At 42.8% G+C, this 16,057-nt stretch overlaps 1 protein-coding gene across 1 annotated transcript in view; it reads right to left on the reverse strand.

The window, feature by feature from the left end:
- The window catches only part of elp4 (elongator acetyltransferase complex subunit 4), a 55,243-nt gene that overhangs the window by 29,514 nt on the left and 9,672 nt on the right, over positions 1-16,057 (reverse strand). The window contains exons 6-9 of the mRNA XM_070832775.1: positions 13,457-13,541; positions 10,529-10,717; positions 5,764-5,872; positions 3,350-3,456 (exon numbers count right to left, since the gene is read on the reverse strand). Of these exons, the coding sequence (XP_070688876.1) occupies positions 3,350-3,456; positions 5,764-5,872; positions 10,529-10,717; positions 13,457-13,541 (490 nt within the window). The remainder of the gene's footprint in view (positions 1-3,349; positions 3,457-5,763; positions 5,873-10,528; positions 10,718-13,456; positions 13,542-16,057) is intronic.

The raw sequence follows: 16,057 nt of genomic DNA on the forward strand, positions 1-16,057 counted from the left end.
ATGTTTTGATAGTGCAACCCTGTTTGTTGCTGTTGCTTCACTTTTGTCTGTCATTGATGGCATGCAACAATATCATTATCTTCTACAGCACAAATGTTAAAGTCTGCCTTTTGAAAAATAAACTGAAGATTAAACGCCTTGGTACCCACCGGCCGCATTATATTGTTATAAACTGAACCTGGAAATAATCACAGATTTAAGGTGGAGTGGTTCAACAGGAGAAATGGCTAGCTTGTGAAGAGAAGGCATTTTATTTGTTTCCTATGAGTTATTTGGAGAGGATTGTACCTGGTCAACAACAGGCTTTCTCAAGCATCTTTTGCGAGGATTACCAAACATGAAACCAGCATGGGTCATCGAGACAATGCTGTGAAATTGGGCTTGCTAGCCAGGTATGTGGCACAGTCAGATTACTACCTATATACAACTGTGTGGAAAATGTAAAATGGTACTACATGGCCATAGCAGATCTGTGGACTATGTGAACCCTGGGATTTTCCCATGAATATTTGAAACCATGTGTGAGAGTGACTCTGGGTTTTGGAGGCACAGTGATGCTCTACCAGTTTTCAAAGGCACTATTCCAAAAGTTCTGTTGCACTGCATGTATGAGGTTTATAGGGAGGAAACTGCTATGCAAATGACTAAAAAATCGTTTGTTGCTGTGCAAGCAGATTAAATGACTGATGTGTCATGCAAATCCAAGCTGGTGCTTGTAGCGAGATACTGCCAAACAATACAGTGCCGGAACTTTTTGAGGAGTTTCAGGAAGTTAATGATAAAACCAGATCTGGCACTAAAGTTAGGGGATGAGTTGAATGTCTGACTCTAATGAAAGAAACCTATCCAAACACATACTCTGTGTACTGCTATGTGCACCAGCTAAGTTTCACTTTGCAGCAACTATGCTCTGTTAGGGGAACTGTTTTGAAGGTGTTTTTTTGTAGAGCTAACCACCTTTGCTGCCTTCTGCTCTAGGTTTCTAAAATGATTTGCAGCCATAGCTAAGGCTTTTTGGGAGAACTGTGGAATTCTGGAATTCTTCTTTAAGCTCATGCCAGAGGTGGATGTTTGGTGCAAAACTTTGCAAAAACAGAGCATTGGTGCAACAAGAGTTGGCGGTGCTCTTGTTCACTTCAAAGGGAAAGCGGAAAATATGAGATGGCAAATTGGAAGATGTTCATATGAACCCGGTAGAAGAGTCACCAATACAGCACCATTTATGAATGAGGCATTCAACACAAATATCTCACAGGCTGTGCAGTGATTTTCAAACAGTGACCATCTTATTAACTAGTTGGCAGCTCTTTTTTCCTCAGAGTTTGTCAAATCAGTTCAGTGAAGTAAAACTTTGAACACTGAGTTGACTAAGCTGTACAACTACTCAATGGGAAGACAGCCCTGTCTTTGCTATCATCCGTCCAAATAAAAAACTTGGCGAGGCTTTTGCTGAGACTGTCGGGCTGCTAAAAATCATCATAACCACTCCCAAGGCAACATCTGACTCAGAAAAGAGCTTCTCCACTAAAAGTTAAAACTTTCACTCGCAACACCGTGGGACAGCAACAACTCAATGGCCATGTTGTCAATTGTGAATGAGCTGATTGAGCAGCGACAGGATTTTAACACCAGATCCATAAGTTTGCCCTGTAGAAGAACTGCTATGCCTCCTAAAGTAAGCTTAGAGTTGGTGAATGAAAATGGCTATTGTTAGATTATGGTGAATCAAAGGCTTGGTGCAAAACTTTGTGCTGCCACACTGTTTAATACTGCGAATAGTGACATACAGATTTGTTTTTTTTCATTGGGATGTCTTCCTCCAGTCCCCGTCTGCTCTTCTCCCTCTTGCATTTAGGTCAAATATGCATTTGTGCCAAATGCCACTCCTCTTCTCCTCCTTTTGCTATCATTCAGAGTGCAAGCGGTGATTGTATGACTATCACATTGTCCCATTTTGCCTAGTCCTGCAGAATCTTGTAATCATGCTGTAGAGGAGTTTAAGGACCCTATCTTACATCTGGTGCAAAGTGTAGCGCAAATGTCATTGCTAGTTTCCGACCGATGTAGTTGACATTTTCACGCCCAGCACCCATGTTGTGTAAGTGGCAAATGTAGTTGCATGCATCTGTACGCCCATGGGGTGTGTTGGTCTTAAAATGAGGTGTAGTAAAGCACATTGTAGACGCATTGCTATCATTATTCAGATAGTAAGATGCACCTACATAGGCGGGTTCACAACGCATTCTTGATACACACACAGGACTGCTGCACATGCAAACAAATGTTCGCTTGTCCAACTTGCGGATTCCGCAAATTAAATAACTACTTTTTAGAGGGAACTGGAGATGACATTTAATTCATGTGATGCCCAAAACACACCAATGATTAATTAAGAAATGAAATACACTGCCTTGTGCCTCACATTGCATGCAGATTAGGGAACATTTAACCAGCAAAAATGGAATCGGACATGCCCAGAATGCATTTGCGCCATGCTCTTTAGACAACTTGTTCAAATAGGCCCCAAAACATTAAATAGAATTTTTGGAAACATATGAAGCATTATGTCAAGTTGTAAAATTAGTTGTAGTAGTTCTTGCCCCACCATTTTTAAAACACCACTGATCACACTGCCGTTGAAATTAGTTTATGGGCTACAATATAAGGAAGCTGCAGTCTATTGCTCCTTTTTCTCAACAGGTCAAAGCTGTTGCCAGCTGGGGAGTTGATGAACAGTGACCTGCCAGACAAAGTAAGCGCCAACTTCTGCTCATAGCTTGTCCTCTAGAGAGCTGTTGTGGCTTAAAATGTTTTGACCCTGTTTGTTGCTGTTGCTTCACTTTTGTCTGTCACTGATGGCATGCATCACTTTAATGACTGGTGATTAATGCATACACTTTTAGTATATCAAAATACACACACCTTTAACTGCCACCAGTATTTTTCATTGCATATTCATGAATAAAGATTTTTTTTCTCACTCTGCTTTTTGGCATTATACTGAGGTGTGGCAGCAACAGTGTATAATCAATAGCTTCACCTTCGATTTTAACACCCAATAACAGACAAAAGTAAACACAGGCTGGCAGAACCTACATGAGAGCACTGAATGGTAACAAATGTAATGGCTTTCTTAATAAATTCCTACTTTGTACCTAAAAGCAGCTCTTGTTTTAAGTTAACAGTTACATAGTGAATGATAAAAAAAAATACAGAGGAATAAAACTGGGACAACAAAACAAAACAAAAACTCCAACTGGGAGACAGCATTAAAAATACAGCAAGAGGGTAGAGTTATGTTTTGTTTATGAAGAAACCCGGAATATTCAGAGTAACCTTGACAACATACCTCAATACTGAACTGTTTTCTCTTGAGCTTAAAGGCCAGATCCTTGTGGTCAGGGAGTTTACTTGCCAGACAGTTCAGGTGAGGTACTTGGCGTACATGTAGCAGGCCTGTGAAGGACAGAGAGAGCAGATTAAAACTGAACATATTCCAGTCGTATCAACAATTTGCTTGTTTTATGTTAAACTATGCCAATAAATAACAACACAGACAGAGATGTGCTATCTTAAATATTACATATGTAAGATTCATGAATTACTACTAACTACCACTAAGAATTCAACCAACATTATTATATTCATTACACCTATTTTGACGGGAAAAAAAGGTCTCTTCTACAGGTGCATCATAGTGTCTAGTATAGATTATTCACTTGCTAAATGTGTGTCTTCATTGTTTCACACATAATAGGCAATTTCTATCTAAATGTGGCAACCGCTCCTTTTGTGACGACCGAAGGGAGCTGTTTTTCTCCTGCTAGCATCCACAAAAACTTTGTCGCAAGCTCGACACGAAGCATCTTAATCTTTCAGTATCCACCTGCTTATTACAGAATGTTGCACTAAAACGAAAGTTACATTTTTCCTAGTAAACTGTGCTTATATACTTGAATGACTGGACTAAATGACGTTAGGCAGGCATTAACAAACCGGTATTTTTCAGACATCTCCATCTGTCCAAAGCATCATAATTACTGTAGATAAACTCTACTGGCAGAAACTACAAACTTGGTAGAATTGCTGTGAAATAAAATGCGTCACTGTTAGCGTATCACACTATTGTGCAACTACCAAAGAAATTACTTGTTATCAGATATCTATAAACATGTCTATATTGGCATTCCTACTCTCTCTTTTTTTCCTGCTGGCTAGAGCATACATGGGTGTACCGTAAAAGAAATCTGCCAAATAAAGGACACATTAGAGCAATAAGGTACAGGAAGGGAAGATATAGGGCAGGGATTCCTGCAAAGGACAGGAAGAAGCTTCAGAGTATTTTTTTTACTCTTCATTTACAAAGTTATATTTTCATAAAACTGAAAAAGTACTGTAGAAGTGTGGTGGTATAAATGAGCGTGAGAGAGACAAGAAGATATCAAGGGAGTAATGGAGAAAGGGAGACAGACAGAGAAAGTGGGGGATGGTGGGTTCTCTCCTCTGTGCACTTGGGTGATTTCCCCTTGCCTGATTTGCAGTGACAGGCTTCCCAGCATGCTTTGAGCAGCCCTGAACTGCTGCCGCAAACACGCACGCACGCGCATCAGCACACACTCTCACACTTGTACCAGATGCGTTTGCACTCATGAACACACATCAAAACAATGATGCACATAAATGTATTTCATAACCTAACCAGAATTTCTCTGGCTGGTTAAACAAAGGGCAAATATATTCTTGAACAAGAAATTCAAATGATATTAATTGCAAATTTCAAAGAGCATTTTTGCAAAACAAAATTAATTCAAAAACTTGTGAACTACAACACTCATATGTTGAATGGGTTTACATGCCACCTGCCTTTACAGTGCAGAGGAATGTGATCACTATGGGATGTGTTATGTAAATAAAACATGTTACTGGTTGAAGCCAAAGTCTGCCATCGTTTTTACTCTTCATCCCTTCATCTGTCACAACCAGGGCTGTCTAACCCGAAGAGGGGAGGGAGGGGGGGGAATGAGAGGAAAAGCACAAGAGTGAGTGGGAGAGTTCGAGAGGAACGGCTAAAAATACCCCACTCGCTGAAAACTGACCTTTATGCGTGAAGAGTGTGATAGAGTGATAGAAAAGGGGGAAGCGAACAGGAGAAAGAGGGAATGGTAGAACCGTAACAGAAAAGTGATGGTGAGGACCGGCAGAGCAGAGACAAACTATGTTGCCCCCCTCCCCACCACCCATCTTCCCCTCCGTCTCTCCAATCGTCCCTTACCGGCGTCCTCTTCCCCTACTGAAAGCCTTGCCCTCCATTTATTAGCAGTGCATGCTGGCCATGGAGACATTGAGCGAGAGATAGAGCGATAGAGGCAGAGAGGAAGAGAGAGTGATGGTGAGAATATCGATTCCCCAGTGTTGGTCTGCTCTGCTCCAGAGCCTCAGGGGTATGGGACTGGGGATGGAGAGGGGGCGAGGCGAGAGGGAGAGGGAGAGAGGCTCTGCTGGAGGGGGGAGGCAGGGATGGAGGGGGTGAGGGTGCGAGGGAGAGGGGGTACAGCGTGGCAGCTGAATCCCCCCCGGCCTGTCTACTGAGGAGCACGTCTGATTGAGCAGCAGCACACTAACGCGCACTGACAGCCTGGCCTGCAAGGGGGCTGCCCTGCCTCCATCCACAGCCCAGCCCCAGCCTTAATGCACTGCCTGTGTATGTGTGTGTATTTGTTGGAAAAGAGACAGAAAGATAAGCGAGTGTGTGTGTGTTCTTACCATGGTAATCTTTGTAGAGTGGGTTGGTCTCTCTCTCAGAGCCTTTGAATGATTCCAGGGCTATGGCATTGTCACATAGCCTGGTTATGCTGCCCATTAGAGATCTGTCCTGTAGGACAGAGAGAGTGAGGGAGAGTGGGGGAGAGAGGGTGAGAGAGTGAGAGAGAGAGAGAAACATGAGCAGGTAATTAAAAGCCTCCTGACGGGCCATCAGTGTTGCAATTAAATTAGGTCATCATTTCCCGTGGCCAGGTCATTTCTGCCCATGGCTTAGGTGAGGGTGATGATGTATAGATGGGAAAGAGCACTGATGGGGTTTACGCAGGTGATGTTGGGGCAGGCGGATGGACATACACCTTACATCGGGCAAACATCCACAAAAGTGGCATGGGAAAGGTCAATGGCAACTCCCTGACATTACTTTACTTCATCAAACAACAATTTTTATTGAAGGGCTCACAGTTGGCGTACACTCTCAAACCAACACACAGCAGGGGAGGATAGAGGGGAAGAGGGAGCCAGTGGCAGAGGCTCGATGTGGAGAGCTCCCCCTACTGGTTAGGTCAGTGATGTGACAACAAAGAGCACACATCAGGGGCGGATAAAGTAGATGGAAAGAATGAAGGAGAGATATACAAAAGGGTGGAGGCAGAGGGTAAAGGGACTGGAGGGGAGGGAGAAAGAGGGACACTGGGATGGAGGGAAAGAGGGAGTCCTGAATTATTAATCCCCTTGCCTCTTGAATCATTCACATCCTTCTCTCTGTGTTGGCTGCCACCGCCTAATGCAGTTTTCATGCCTTCATGTCTTTTCCCCACTCTTTCTTCTTCCTTTTCATTTTTGTCCTACTTTTAAAGTATGCATATCCCACCAGTCAGGGCCACCAGCACTTACAGGGTATCTGAGGTCACTCTAATGCAGCAATTATAGCCAGTGTAAGAGTTTGGCTACAACAAATTATTCAAAACACTAATGGTACAGTATGGCCAATAGTGTCTGCGCAAGTGAGAGGGTCAGGTAAAAGTTTATCTGTGCTAGTCTGTCTAGGCCACAATAATTATTCTGTGCTTACTTAAATGCAAAGATGAGGCTCCTTGGCAAAGTCTCAAAAGTTTCAAAGTCAAAGGAATCCTGAGTGTCCACACAGAGCCAGCCAGTACAGCCGCAGAAGGGCAGGATGACATCAGTCAGACATGCACCTGCTCCACAGCTCCTGGGTTTTAGGGGGTGATCAGGGAAACGCTCACCTCAACGGTACATCTTTTTTTTTTTATCTTATTCATAATTGATAAGGGGCTAAAACAAGAGTGACTTCAGTTCTACAACAAACAGTCTATGCTGGCTCAATTAGCTCAGATTCCATCAGTGTAAATCCCCTGAACACGCTGAGCCTCAGCTGACTGTCACTGAGTGACAGGTCATAGGGAGAGCCCAGAGTTCATCTAACCCTGCAGTATTTCTCCTTGACTGTGTAAACCACAGTCCCTCCATGTAAACGGTTCCTGATGAGCCTGAATTTTATCACAGTTGTTTGGCCCAATGAGTTTTGTTTAGCTGTATGGCTCAGTGCTGTATTTGTGTTTGCTTGTTGGAAAATGTGTGTCACTGTATGTGCGGAATCTACCAAAAAATTCACTACACTCTAAGGGAGGGGGCAGGGATGACTTTTCCATCTGGCTAATGTCTTGGGAGAGTAGAATCCATATACGACACAAAATAAATGCACATCACTTTGAAGGCTAGAAATGGAAGCAGGGGTTTCTCTAAAAATGTGATTTCATCTGGGAACACAGGCAGAGTTTCTCTATTTAAAAAAAGCAACCTGATATGACAGGTGTCATTACCATAGTGAATATATGGGTACATGCCCTGTTTGCAAACTCAAAATTCTCACGCACAATTTTACAATTCAAAATATTAAAGACTATTTGAGATGGAAAAAATATTGTTGGAAATTTGTAAGTAACTACTCAGTAAAAGTAGCAGCTGATGAGCTGTCAAGAACAGCATGTGAAAATGTTAAAGTTAACTAAATTTTGTTCTATACTGTTGTTTCACAAAAAATAACAACTGTTTAATATAAAATACTGTGAGATCCATTAATCATTTTATTTTACCAAACATTTGCTGGTTCAAGCTTTACAAGGATTTGCCGCTTTTGTTTGCCACATGTAAATTAAATATCTTTGGGTTTCTGACTTTTGGACATCACTTTTGGCAGTAGGGAAATTTTCACAAATTAATGACATTTTATAAACTAATCAATTCATTATCAATTAAGAAAATAATAAGCAGATTAATTGATAATATAAATCATTGTTATTTGCGGCCTTGAATTTAAATGAATGAAGAAAACAAGTTGGTCAGTTGAACATTGACGGTGAATTTGTCTGTCGGGGGTTGGTGGTTATTAAAAACAACCTGTAGTGGTAGTGGTAACACTACAGTACTAAACAACTGTGCATAAACAGTCCCAACCGTGAGTCTACACATTTGCATAGGTCAGGACACCACTTAGTCTGACCAGCAGGTGAGGTGTATTTTAGGGAAGACTGTGTATTTTGTGTTTGTGTGTGTTTACTTGTGGGGATGGGGATGGTAGCAGGAGATAGTAAGATGGAGGAGGACGGAGCTAGGACAAGCCTGATTAATGTTTCAGATGGACTGTGGCACTGGGCTGCTGTGAGGAGGCTTTCAGTGAGTTGCTCAACTTCCCAGGCTGCTCAATAATGGATAGAGAGTCCAGTGTGCTCTCGGCCTGCTAGCCCACTGCTACTTGTCTAGACAGTTTTCCAAAGGACACACTCTGTTAACTAAGCTAATTATCGAATCACAGGAAGCATCAGGAAGATGCTCTGCTAACATGTCAATTCTTAAAATGCCAGACACACCATTGTCATTAACTCGAAATAAGCCGCTTGCACACCTTGGTGACCTCGACTGATCAATTAGAATCTCTTCTTATGACAACAACGTCAACTGAGATTAAACTAATCATGAGGTCATTTCATAGATGCCCATCTTAACAGCCTCTCATTACCTCCATGTTGGCTTAGTCACCCAACACCTGATTCAGTCCAAAATTTCCCCCTCTTCTCTTCTTCCCCCGCTCATTCACTTCACTCCCCAGGGCGGAGAAGGGGGAGGGGACAGATTAAGGGTTTGGAGGCCAGGCCAGAGAGGGACAGGGGGACCGCTCCCACCACAGCTGACATCTGCTAGTTAGCCACTCTACCTTTTTTGACTAGGCCAAGGCCGCTGTGCACTGAGCATATAGGCTCGGAGCCAGAGCATGTTGTGACCACACAGCTGTTCTGAAAGTTAAGTGTCGACCTATATCTTTGTATAAAAGATAACACACAACGCAGCTTCCAGGCTCTTGTGAATGAGGATTATGAGGAGACAGGGTGTCCAAAGTGTAGGCGACATAAAACATTTTAGTAGAAAAGTCTCAGATGGCTTTTCTGGTGAGTGTGCTCCTATGGTCGACTGTCTGGGGGAGGGCTGTGGTTTGCCATATGCCTCAGCAGATGACTCCACCTTCACACTGAGAGGCCAGACTGTACACAGACGCATGCACGCGGACTCATACCCCCCCAACACACACACACACACACACACACACACAGCCTGAGACACCAACAATTACAAAGAGGAATATTTGTAAGAGAATAAAATGCATAAACAGACACACACTCTCATTGTGTGCAGCTTCAAGTAATTAAAAGCCCAAACAAACAAACATAGATTTAGAGGCTTTTGAATGAAGTGTGCACTCGACTGGGTCTGTTAGGGGAGTGATGCGTGGAGGAAGAGGCCCCTCACAGGCCTGAGTCATAACAGGGTGACACTGAACCACAGGGTCAAGAGGAGCCCCCACTACAAAAGACCTCAAACTTTGTACCCCATTAATGAACAAGACAAAGCAAAAGTACATGGGCCAAACATCAACCCACGCACAAAAAAAAATCCTGATTGTCTATTAGCAATCTCAATCAATCGATCTTTATTCATATAGTGCCAGTTCATAAGAAAATGTTATCTCGAGACACTTTTCATGAGGAACAGGTCAAGTCCTCCAGGGAGGCAATTTAAAGCAAGTGGTTTAGGACACAACAGAGAGGCAATGCTGAAGAGAATATAGCAGGAACCTCTGCAGTTATGACTCGTAAGCATGGTATATCACGACATTCGTGCAGATTAGACCATTTCAGAAAATAATGTCAAACTGTTCTCAAGTTAATAAACTAGCATTAAAAAGGATATACACTACAGCTGAAATGATTAGTTGAGTAATCAAATCGACAGAAAATTCACCCAAGTTTTCAAGAGCTACTTTTTTAAAAATAGAATGATTGTTTGATCTAATTTTCATGCAGAAATGCTGATTCTGGTTCCAGCTCCTTAAGTGTGATGATATGTGACACCATGAAATGTGATATCACTGTTGATTGAATATCTTTGGGTTTTGGACTGTTTATTGAACAAATCAAAGCATTTGGAGATGCCACCTTGACTTCTGGGTTACTGAGATAAGTATTTTACAGATCAAAAAAATAAGTGACTCATTGAGAAAATAATTAGCAAATTGGTCGATAACGAAAATAGTCAATAAACCTAATTTGTAGTATAATATACACTGATGAATATATCAGTTATGTTTCAGGTCAGCAAGCAATCACTCCTCACATAAGTTGTATTCTAAGTGCACACTGATGCTCATGAACTGTTCCGAGGTGTTCTCATGTGTCAAACATCGTCTTACCTGGATGAGATGTGAAGGCACAGTAACTACTGCAACTGACAGAGACGACCTTAGCAAAGCACGCAGTCCATAGAGAAAGGTATTGAGGGCGTGGCCGTTTCTAGGGTTGTCATGGCAACACAAGTCATCACCCCACAGAGTCGAGCCAAGAGAGTGAAGTCCAATTCGCAGGATGTTGCGTGACTTTGACTATAAGGAAGAACAAGCAAGACGGTGTCAGGAATACTAAAACTGTGTAAGTCATACAAGTATGTCATTTTCTACAAAAGTGCACATACACACTAATGCAGTAACATAGTTTGGTTTTATTTCAAGTTCTCACAGTGCGTCTAAAGATGCTGCTTTTGGATTATTTTGGGAAGGTGCTGTTTTGGGTAGTATTCCCAAAATCTGTGAGTGAGCGACTGGACAGTCTGCTCACCAGCACAGACGATCGGAACACAGTGCCCAAACGTGACTGGACACAACTGCCCAATCACAGAGGCCATCTGACACACGCACAATGGACCTGTCAGACAGGCTTCCAATATGGCCGCCACCCAGAATCCCCAGCACATTCTTGGCACAACAGCGATGCTCTGCAGCCAAGGGGGCCTGGGTAAGGGTGGAGTGCCTTCCCTTGAATCCCCCCACCCCACCACAAGAGATCAACAGAAACCCACTCTCATGAAGACAGAGAAAAAGTGGCCAAACAGTAGTGGGATATATATCACTGAAACTGAGAGAATGGAGGAGCCTGTCTAAACTGTGAGAGGTTTTTAACCTTTGGTACAATTGCTTTTTATCTGGGCTTTCTTCAGAATGGTTCATGATTACTGAAGTGAGGGCAAGGCCTGATTAACAAAGCCTGGCCTAAAATCTGCTCACTTTTTCCTTTTTTCCCCCCTACTTCTCCTCTCCTTTATGCCTCCCCCTCTATTATCTCCTCCAACCCACTCCCCATCGCTTCCTCTCCCAACAGTATGACCTAAGCTTCGTTTGGATCTGGATCAGAATCACAGGCATCTAAGAAAAATAAACCCCATTGTTTCTGGGAGTGTTTCACAGTTGGCTCATAGTTTCCCTAAGGAGGACTCTCACACAGGACTCCACTTTCATCGTCCTCTACACCATTCAACATCAATGCTGCATCTCTGTACCTTTCTATACTTAAGTATTGGTGCCATGTGCCTTTGTCATTATTGGATATGCCCTTTCTTTGTTTGGCAGGCTTTGCCTACACAGGTCTTGGGGGCCACAGAATTAGAAATCTATTTCTATGTCTGCAGCCCAACAGGGGGTGGGCTGTGGTAACAAGACTGTTGCTGTGGCATCAGGAGGAGAGGCCAAAGTTAACTCCTATAGTTAAGCCTATAGAAAAATCAGGGAACAGTGCCAGTAGAGTCCAGCCAAGGACCAGAGGCCAGCCATATAGGCTACAGCCAGCCTGGGACCACAATCTAATCACCAGCCAGTCTCTGCGGAGACTCACCGTCCTGCTGCCACCCCTGTCCTACTCCTCTCAAAAGACTCAAAAAAATATGCTCAAGGGGATTAATCTTTGCCCTAATCTGTTATTTACATAACACAGTTGATATGAAATCTGCATCTTGTTATCAGCCCATGATAGCAGATTAACAAATAAACATATAAACGCACACACGCTGACTATCACCCATACTGGGCATTCTTGTGCCAGAGCCCATGTCGCTGTGTGCCGGTCTGCATTCCTGGACTGTGCCAACAGCATGTCAGGCGGCCACACTGCTTTAATGATGTCAGCAGTTAATCTGGCGTGTGAGTGACAGCGCTTGGGGAGGGAGAGTGGGGGGTACTGGAGGTAAATCCTGTGTGTGAGTGGCAGGGGGAGAGGTGGCTCCAGGTGACGAGCAGAGGGGTCACCAAATGTAGGTGAATAAGGCGTGCACGTGCATACACACACGCTAATACTGTATATACACACATATGCATGCATATACACACATATATGTATATATATATATATATATATATATATATATATATATATACATACACATGCATATGTACAGGCAAAACACAGTGTAAACAGGAATGCATTCGGCCCTGTGGGAAACAGACGGGGCCACGGATGTTTCTGGCATTCTGTAGTGGATTGATGATTATTAAAAGGATGTATGTCAAAGGTAAGACACACACAGCTGGGACACACAGGTGAGGCCAACCCAAGCAGGTGAGAGAGAGGTAAACAGACTCAAAAGAAGTGGTGGTTGGAATGTGACAGAAGAGCCAGGGGTCACAGATGGAGATCTGGTGTCTCTTTTTAAAAAAAAAAAAAAAAAAAAATCCTCTACTGCATGTCACACATAATAATTTAAATGCATCATAGTTTGACTGGACTCGTAAATATTAGTGAGGCTACAAGCAGACATTTACAGCCTGAACACATTACATCAGCAAGTCAAAGAGTTCACCTTTAATGACAGTCACTGAATGTAGAAGAACACCTGCCCTTTGAGTTGCATCATTGCTAGCGGCAGCTTACTGCATACCTTAGTGCATTTCAGCAATGTTGTTTGTCAATCAGAGATAAACCCACAAACACTAAGAGCGGACCTGATTAAAAGCTTGTGGAGTGATTATGGGAGTTGCTATGTGTGATCAATGTGGACTGATAGGTGCTTTCTGTTTAGAATATAAAGTCAAATCAATAACCAAACTTATGCCATTTTTGAACATTTTTAACGCTCCACTCTTACTCAGCTGGTTGGATGGCTTATGGTGGTGATAAAACTCATGATTGCTGTTTGGAAAAAGGATGTGTGTTGGTTTGCTTAAAAAGACTCGTCAGTAAAAAGAGATAAACATTTCATGAAGGTTGTAGTTGCAGAAAATATGCGGCAAAAAAAACCCTGTGAATTCAGACTGAGAGAAACAAAGGCAAAGTGGTGAATCACTTCTGTTGCTTACCATGGGGGCTGCTACTTCAAAGCCCTCCCTCTGTATGACCTCTTGAATTGATTTCAGCAGCGCAGCGTAGGACTCGAGCATGGTACTGAAAAGAGCACGGGACAGAGGAGAGAGTGGACATAGTGGAGGAGACAACCAGAAAGAGAACACGAAAGGGTTACTTAGGACATGTAAACTGTAATTGAAACCATTTTCATAAAACTGGGCCAAGCCTATCACCGCAGTAGCTTAATCCTCAATGACTGCAGCATGTTCCTCCTGACTGTGCTTTTCTGGAGCCACTGAAGCAGACAGATGATCCATATCAAGAGATCCAATTAATTTATTTGGTTGATTAAATTACAACATGACTGGTTCTCCGTCAGCTCCCAGAGGATCTGATTGTGCAGAGACAGACAGACATACAGACAGATGAGACGGGCATATACACAAACATACACACAACAAAGATGATATGAGAGAAGGAGGGGGAATTAATGGGCTGATATTTAAAATTAACAGGGAACAGCATTTTGATGTTTAATCAGGGGTAAGATGTGCACCACTGACAAAGGCCATACAGTTCCATTGGAGCAAGAGCAACAGTCAAGGGATGGATTACTGCTGAGCCCACCATGTGCCTATAGGATGGCCAATAGGAAAGTTAACCCCATCTTTTTACACAGGTCCCCCCCCACTTAAGAACACTCCACCATTGTAATGACCACTCTGTGGTGAGTCACAGTGGGCTGCTATGTCAGTTGTCAATTTGACCCGCAGGCTCCAAAAGCTGATACACATAGATTGGTCACACGCCAATAGCCCTGCATAAAGATCTGTAATACACACTTGTGTTGATTACACTTGCGCCAAGTATATCCATGTACTCTATTTCAGTTATTCATCCCAACAATGGTGCCTCCTGACCCTGCTGGGGCTAATGATAGAGCTGGTTTGGTGAAAGAGGGACACCTACCCTCCTTGGCCTCTCTGCCCATGCCCCTGCTCTGAGGCAGGGGGCTGGGATGGTTTGACATGCAGTTGAGCAGGAGGTTGCTTCTGGTTGGCAGCCATTGTGCGGGACGCCATTGTGTTTTAGCTACCCCTACTGAGCACCCCTTATTCAGGTACCAAAAAGGTCTAGGTGCTTAGCTACAGGAGCTAGTGCGTCAGCTAATTAGGATCATACGTAAGGAAGCTTCTTTATCTCAGTATTCCTCTTTCAGTGAGGGAAGAAAGGAGGAGAGAAGGGGGATGCTTGGTCTTAAACAACAGGATCTGTATCACCTAGAGAGCAATTTGTGCCAATTATGCCTTCAAGTGAAACGGAGCAATTTAACAGCTAGGGTATCAACATGGGGCTGTGGACACGTGCAAGGGGGAGTAGCCTGCTTAGGAGTTTGTGTGGTACATGTGCGTGTGTAATGTATTGAGTGTGTGTGTGCGCGTGTGGGTGTATGTATGTGTGTCAGTAGCACAATGGTGCGGTGCAGGTGTAGTTTCCTGCTGTCAAAATGTCTGTAAGATCTATAACCCATTCAGACGCCACAACAGTACCACCGTGTCACTCTCACTCACTAGTCTGCCGCACAACACTGCAAACATCAGTGGAGAAGATATTCGATTACTTTATTAATTCCCTCTAAATTGGCATTACCAAGTTCTGAACTGATATTTAACACAATAGCAAATGTTGTCCACTTCATGGGCCACACTTGTAAAAATGAGTCCTTTAAACTGAATATCCACAACATTTAATGTGTTTGCATGGGTGCTCTGTGAAACAGTCTCTGTTTGCTGAAATAAAGGAGGAGGGGTTCTATAAAGCCTCCTCCACATCCTCTGTGCTCCAGATTGCTGTATTTACTCAGTGTGTGTGAGTGTGCCTTCGTGTGCCCTTGTGTGTTCAGCAGCACTCTCTGAGTAAAGAGCCTGCATGACCTCTGAACCCTAAGTACACTCAACGCAGGAGAAATCAAACAGACGCTGAGCAAACAAGACCCTTATTTGAATAGACATACACAACCTTTCCAAGAGGCCGAATGTCTTTGGCCAATGGCAAGCTACCCAGAATAGAGGATGAACCTGATTTATTTCAGCTACTTAAAGGATAAAAAATCATAAACATTTAATTTAAATATAATGAAAACTGTAGATGCTTTAGCTTTGAGGTGTAACGATTAATATTTTTGGGGGGATTTTTAAGCAATTTCATGAATCTGAGTAACTATTCATTAAAACTAAAAAGGTGCACTGTTTTTCTGTAGCTGGAGGTAATAAATCCACACAGTTTATTGGAGCTGAGACAATGAATTGATTGATGAGCCGACTGACAGAAAATTAATCAGCAGCTAATCTGTTGATCATTTCACTCATTTTTCAAGCAAAAATGTAACACATTAACTTTTCTTTTCAGTTTTATATCATAGTAAAATCTTTGCTTTTTGGACTGGCCATCTGACTATGTTAACTCAGACTCTTATTTCTCCTGTGACAGGCATTTTTTAAAACTATTTTCTGACTTTGTATAGACAAAACAATTAATCGAGAAAAGAGAAAAGATCGATTGATACACCTGCAGTTTATTAAATCCTTATAAATTACTGTCTCAAGCAAAGTGCT

The sequence above is a fragment of the Pempheris klunzingeri genome, chromosome 1 (assembly GCF_042242105.1).
Source record: "Pempheris klunzingeri isolate RE-2024b chromosome 1, fPemKlu1.hap1, whole genome shotgun sequence".
NCBI classification, from domain to species: Eukaryota; Metazoa; Chordata; class Actinopteri; order Acropomatiformes; family Pempheridae; genus Pempheris; species Pempheris klunzingeri.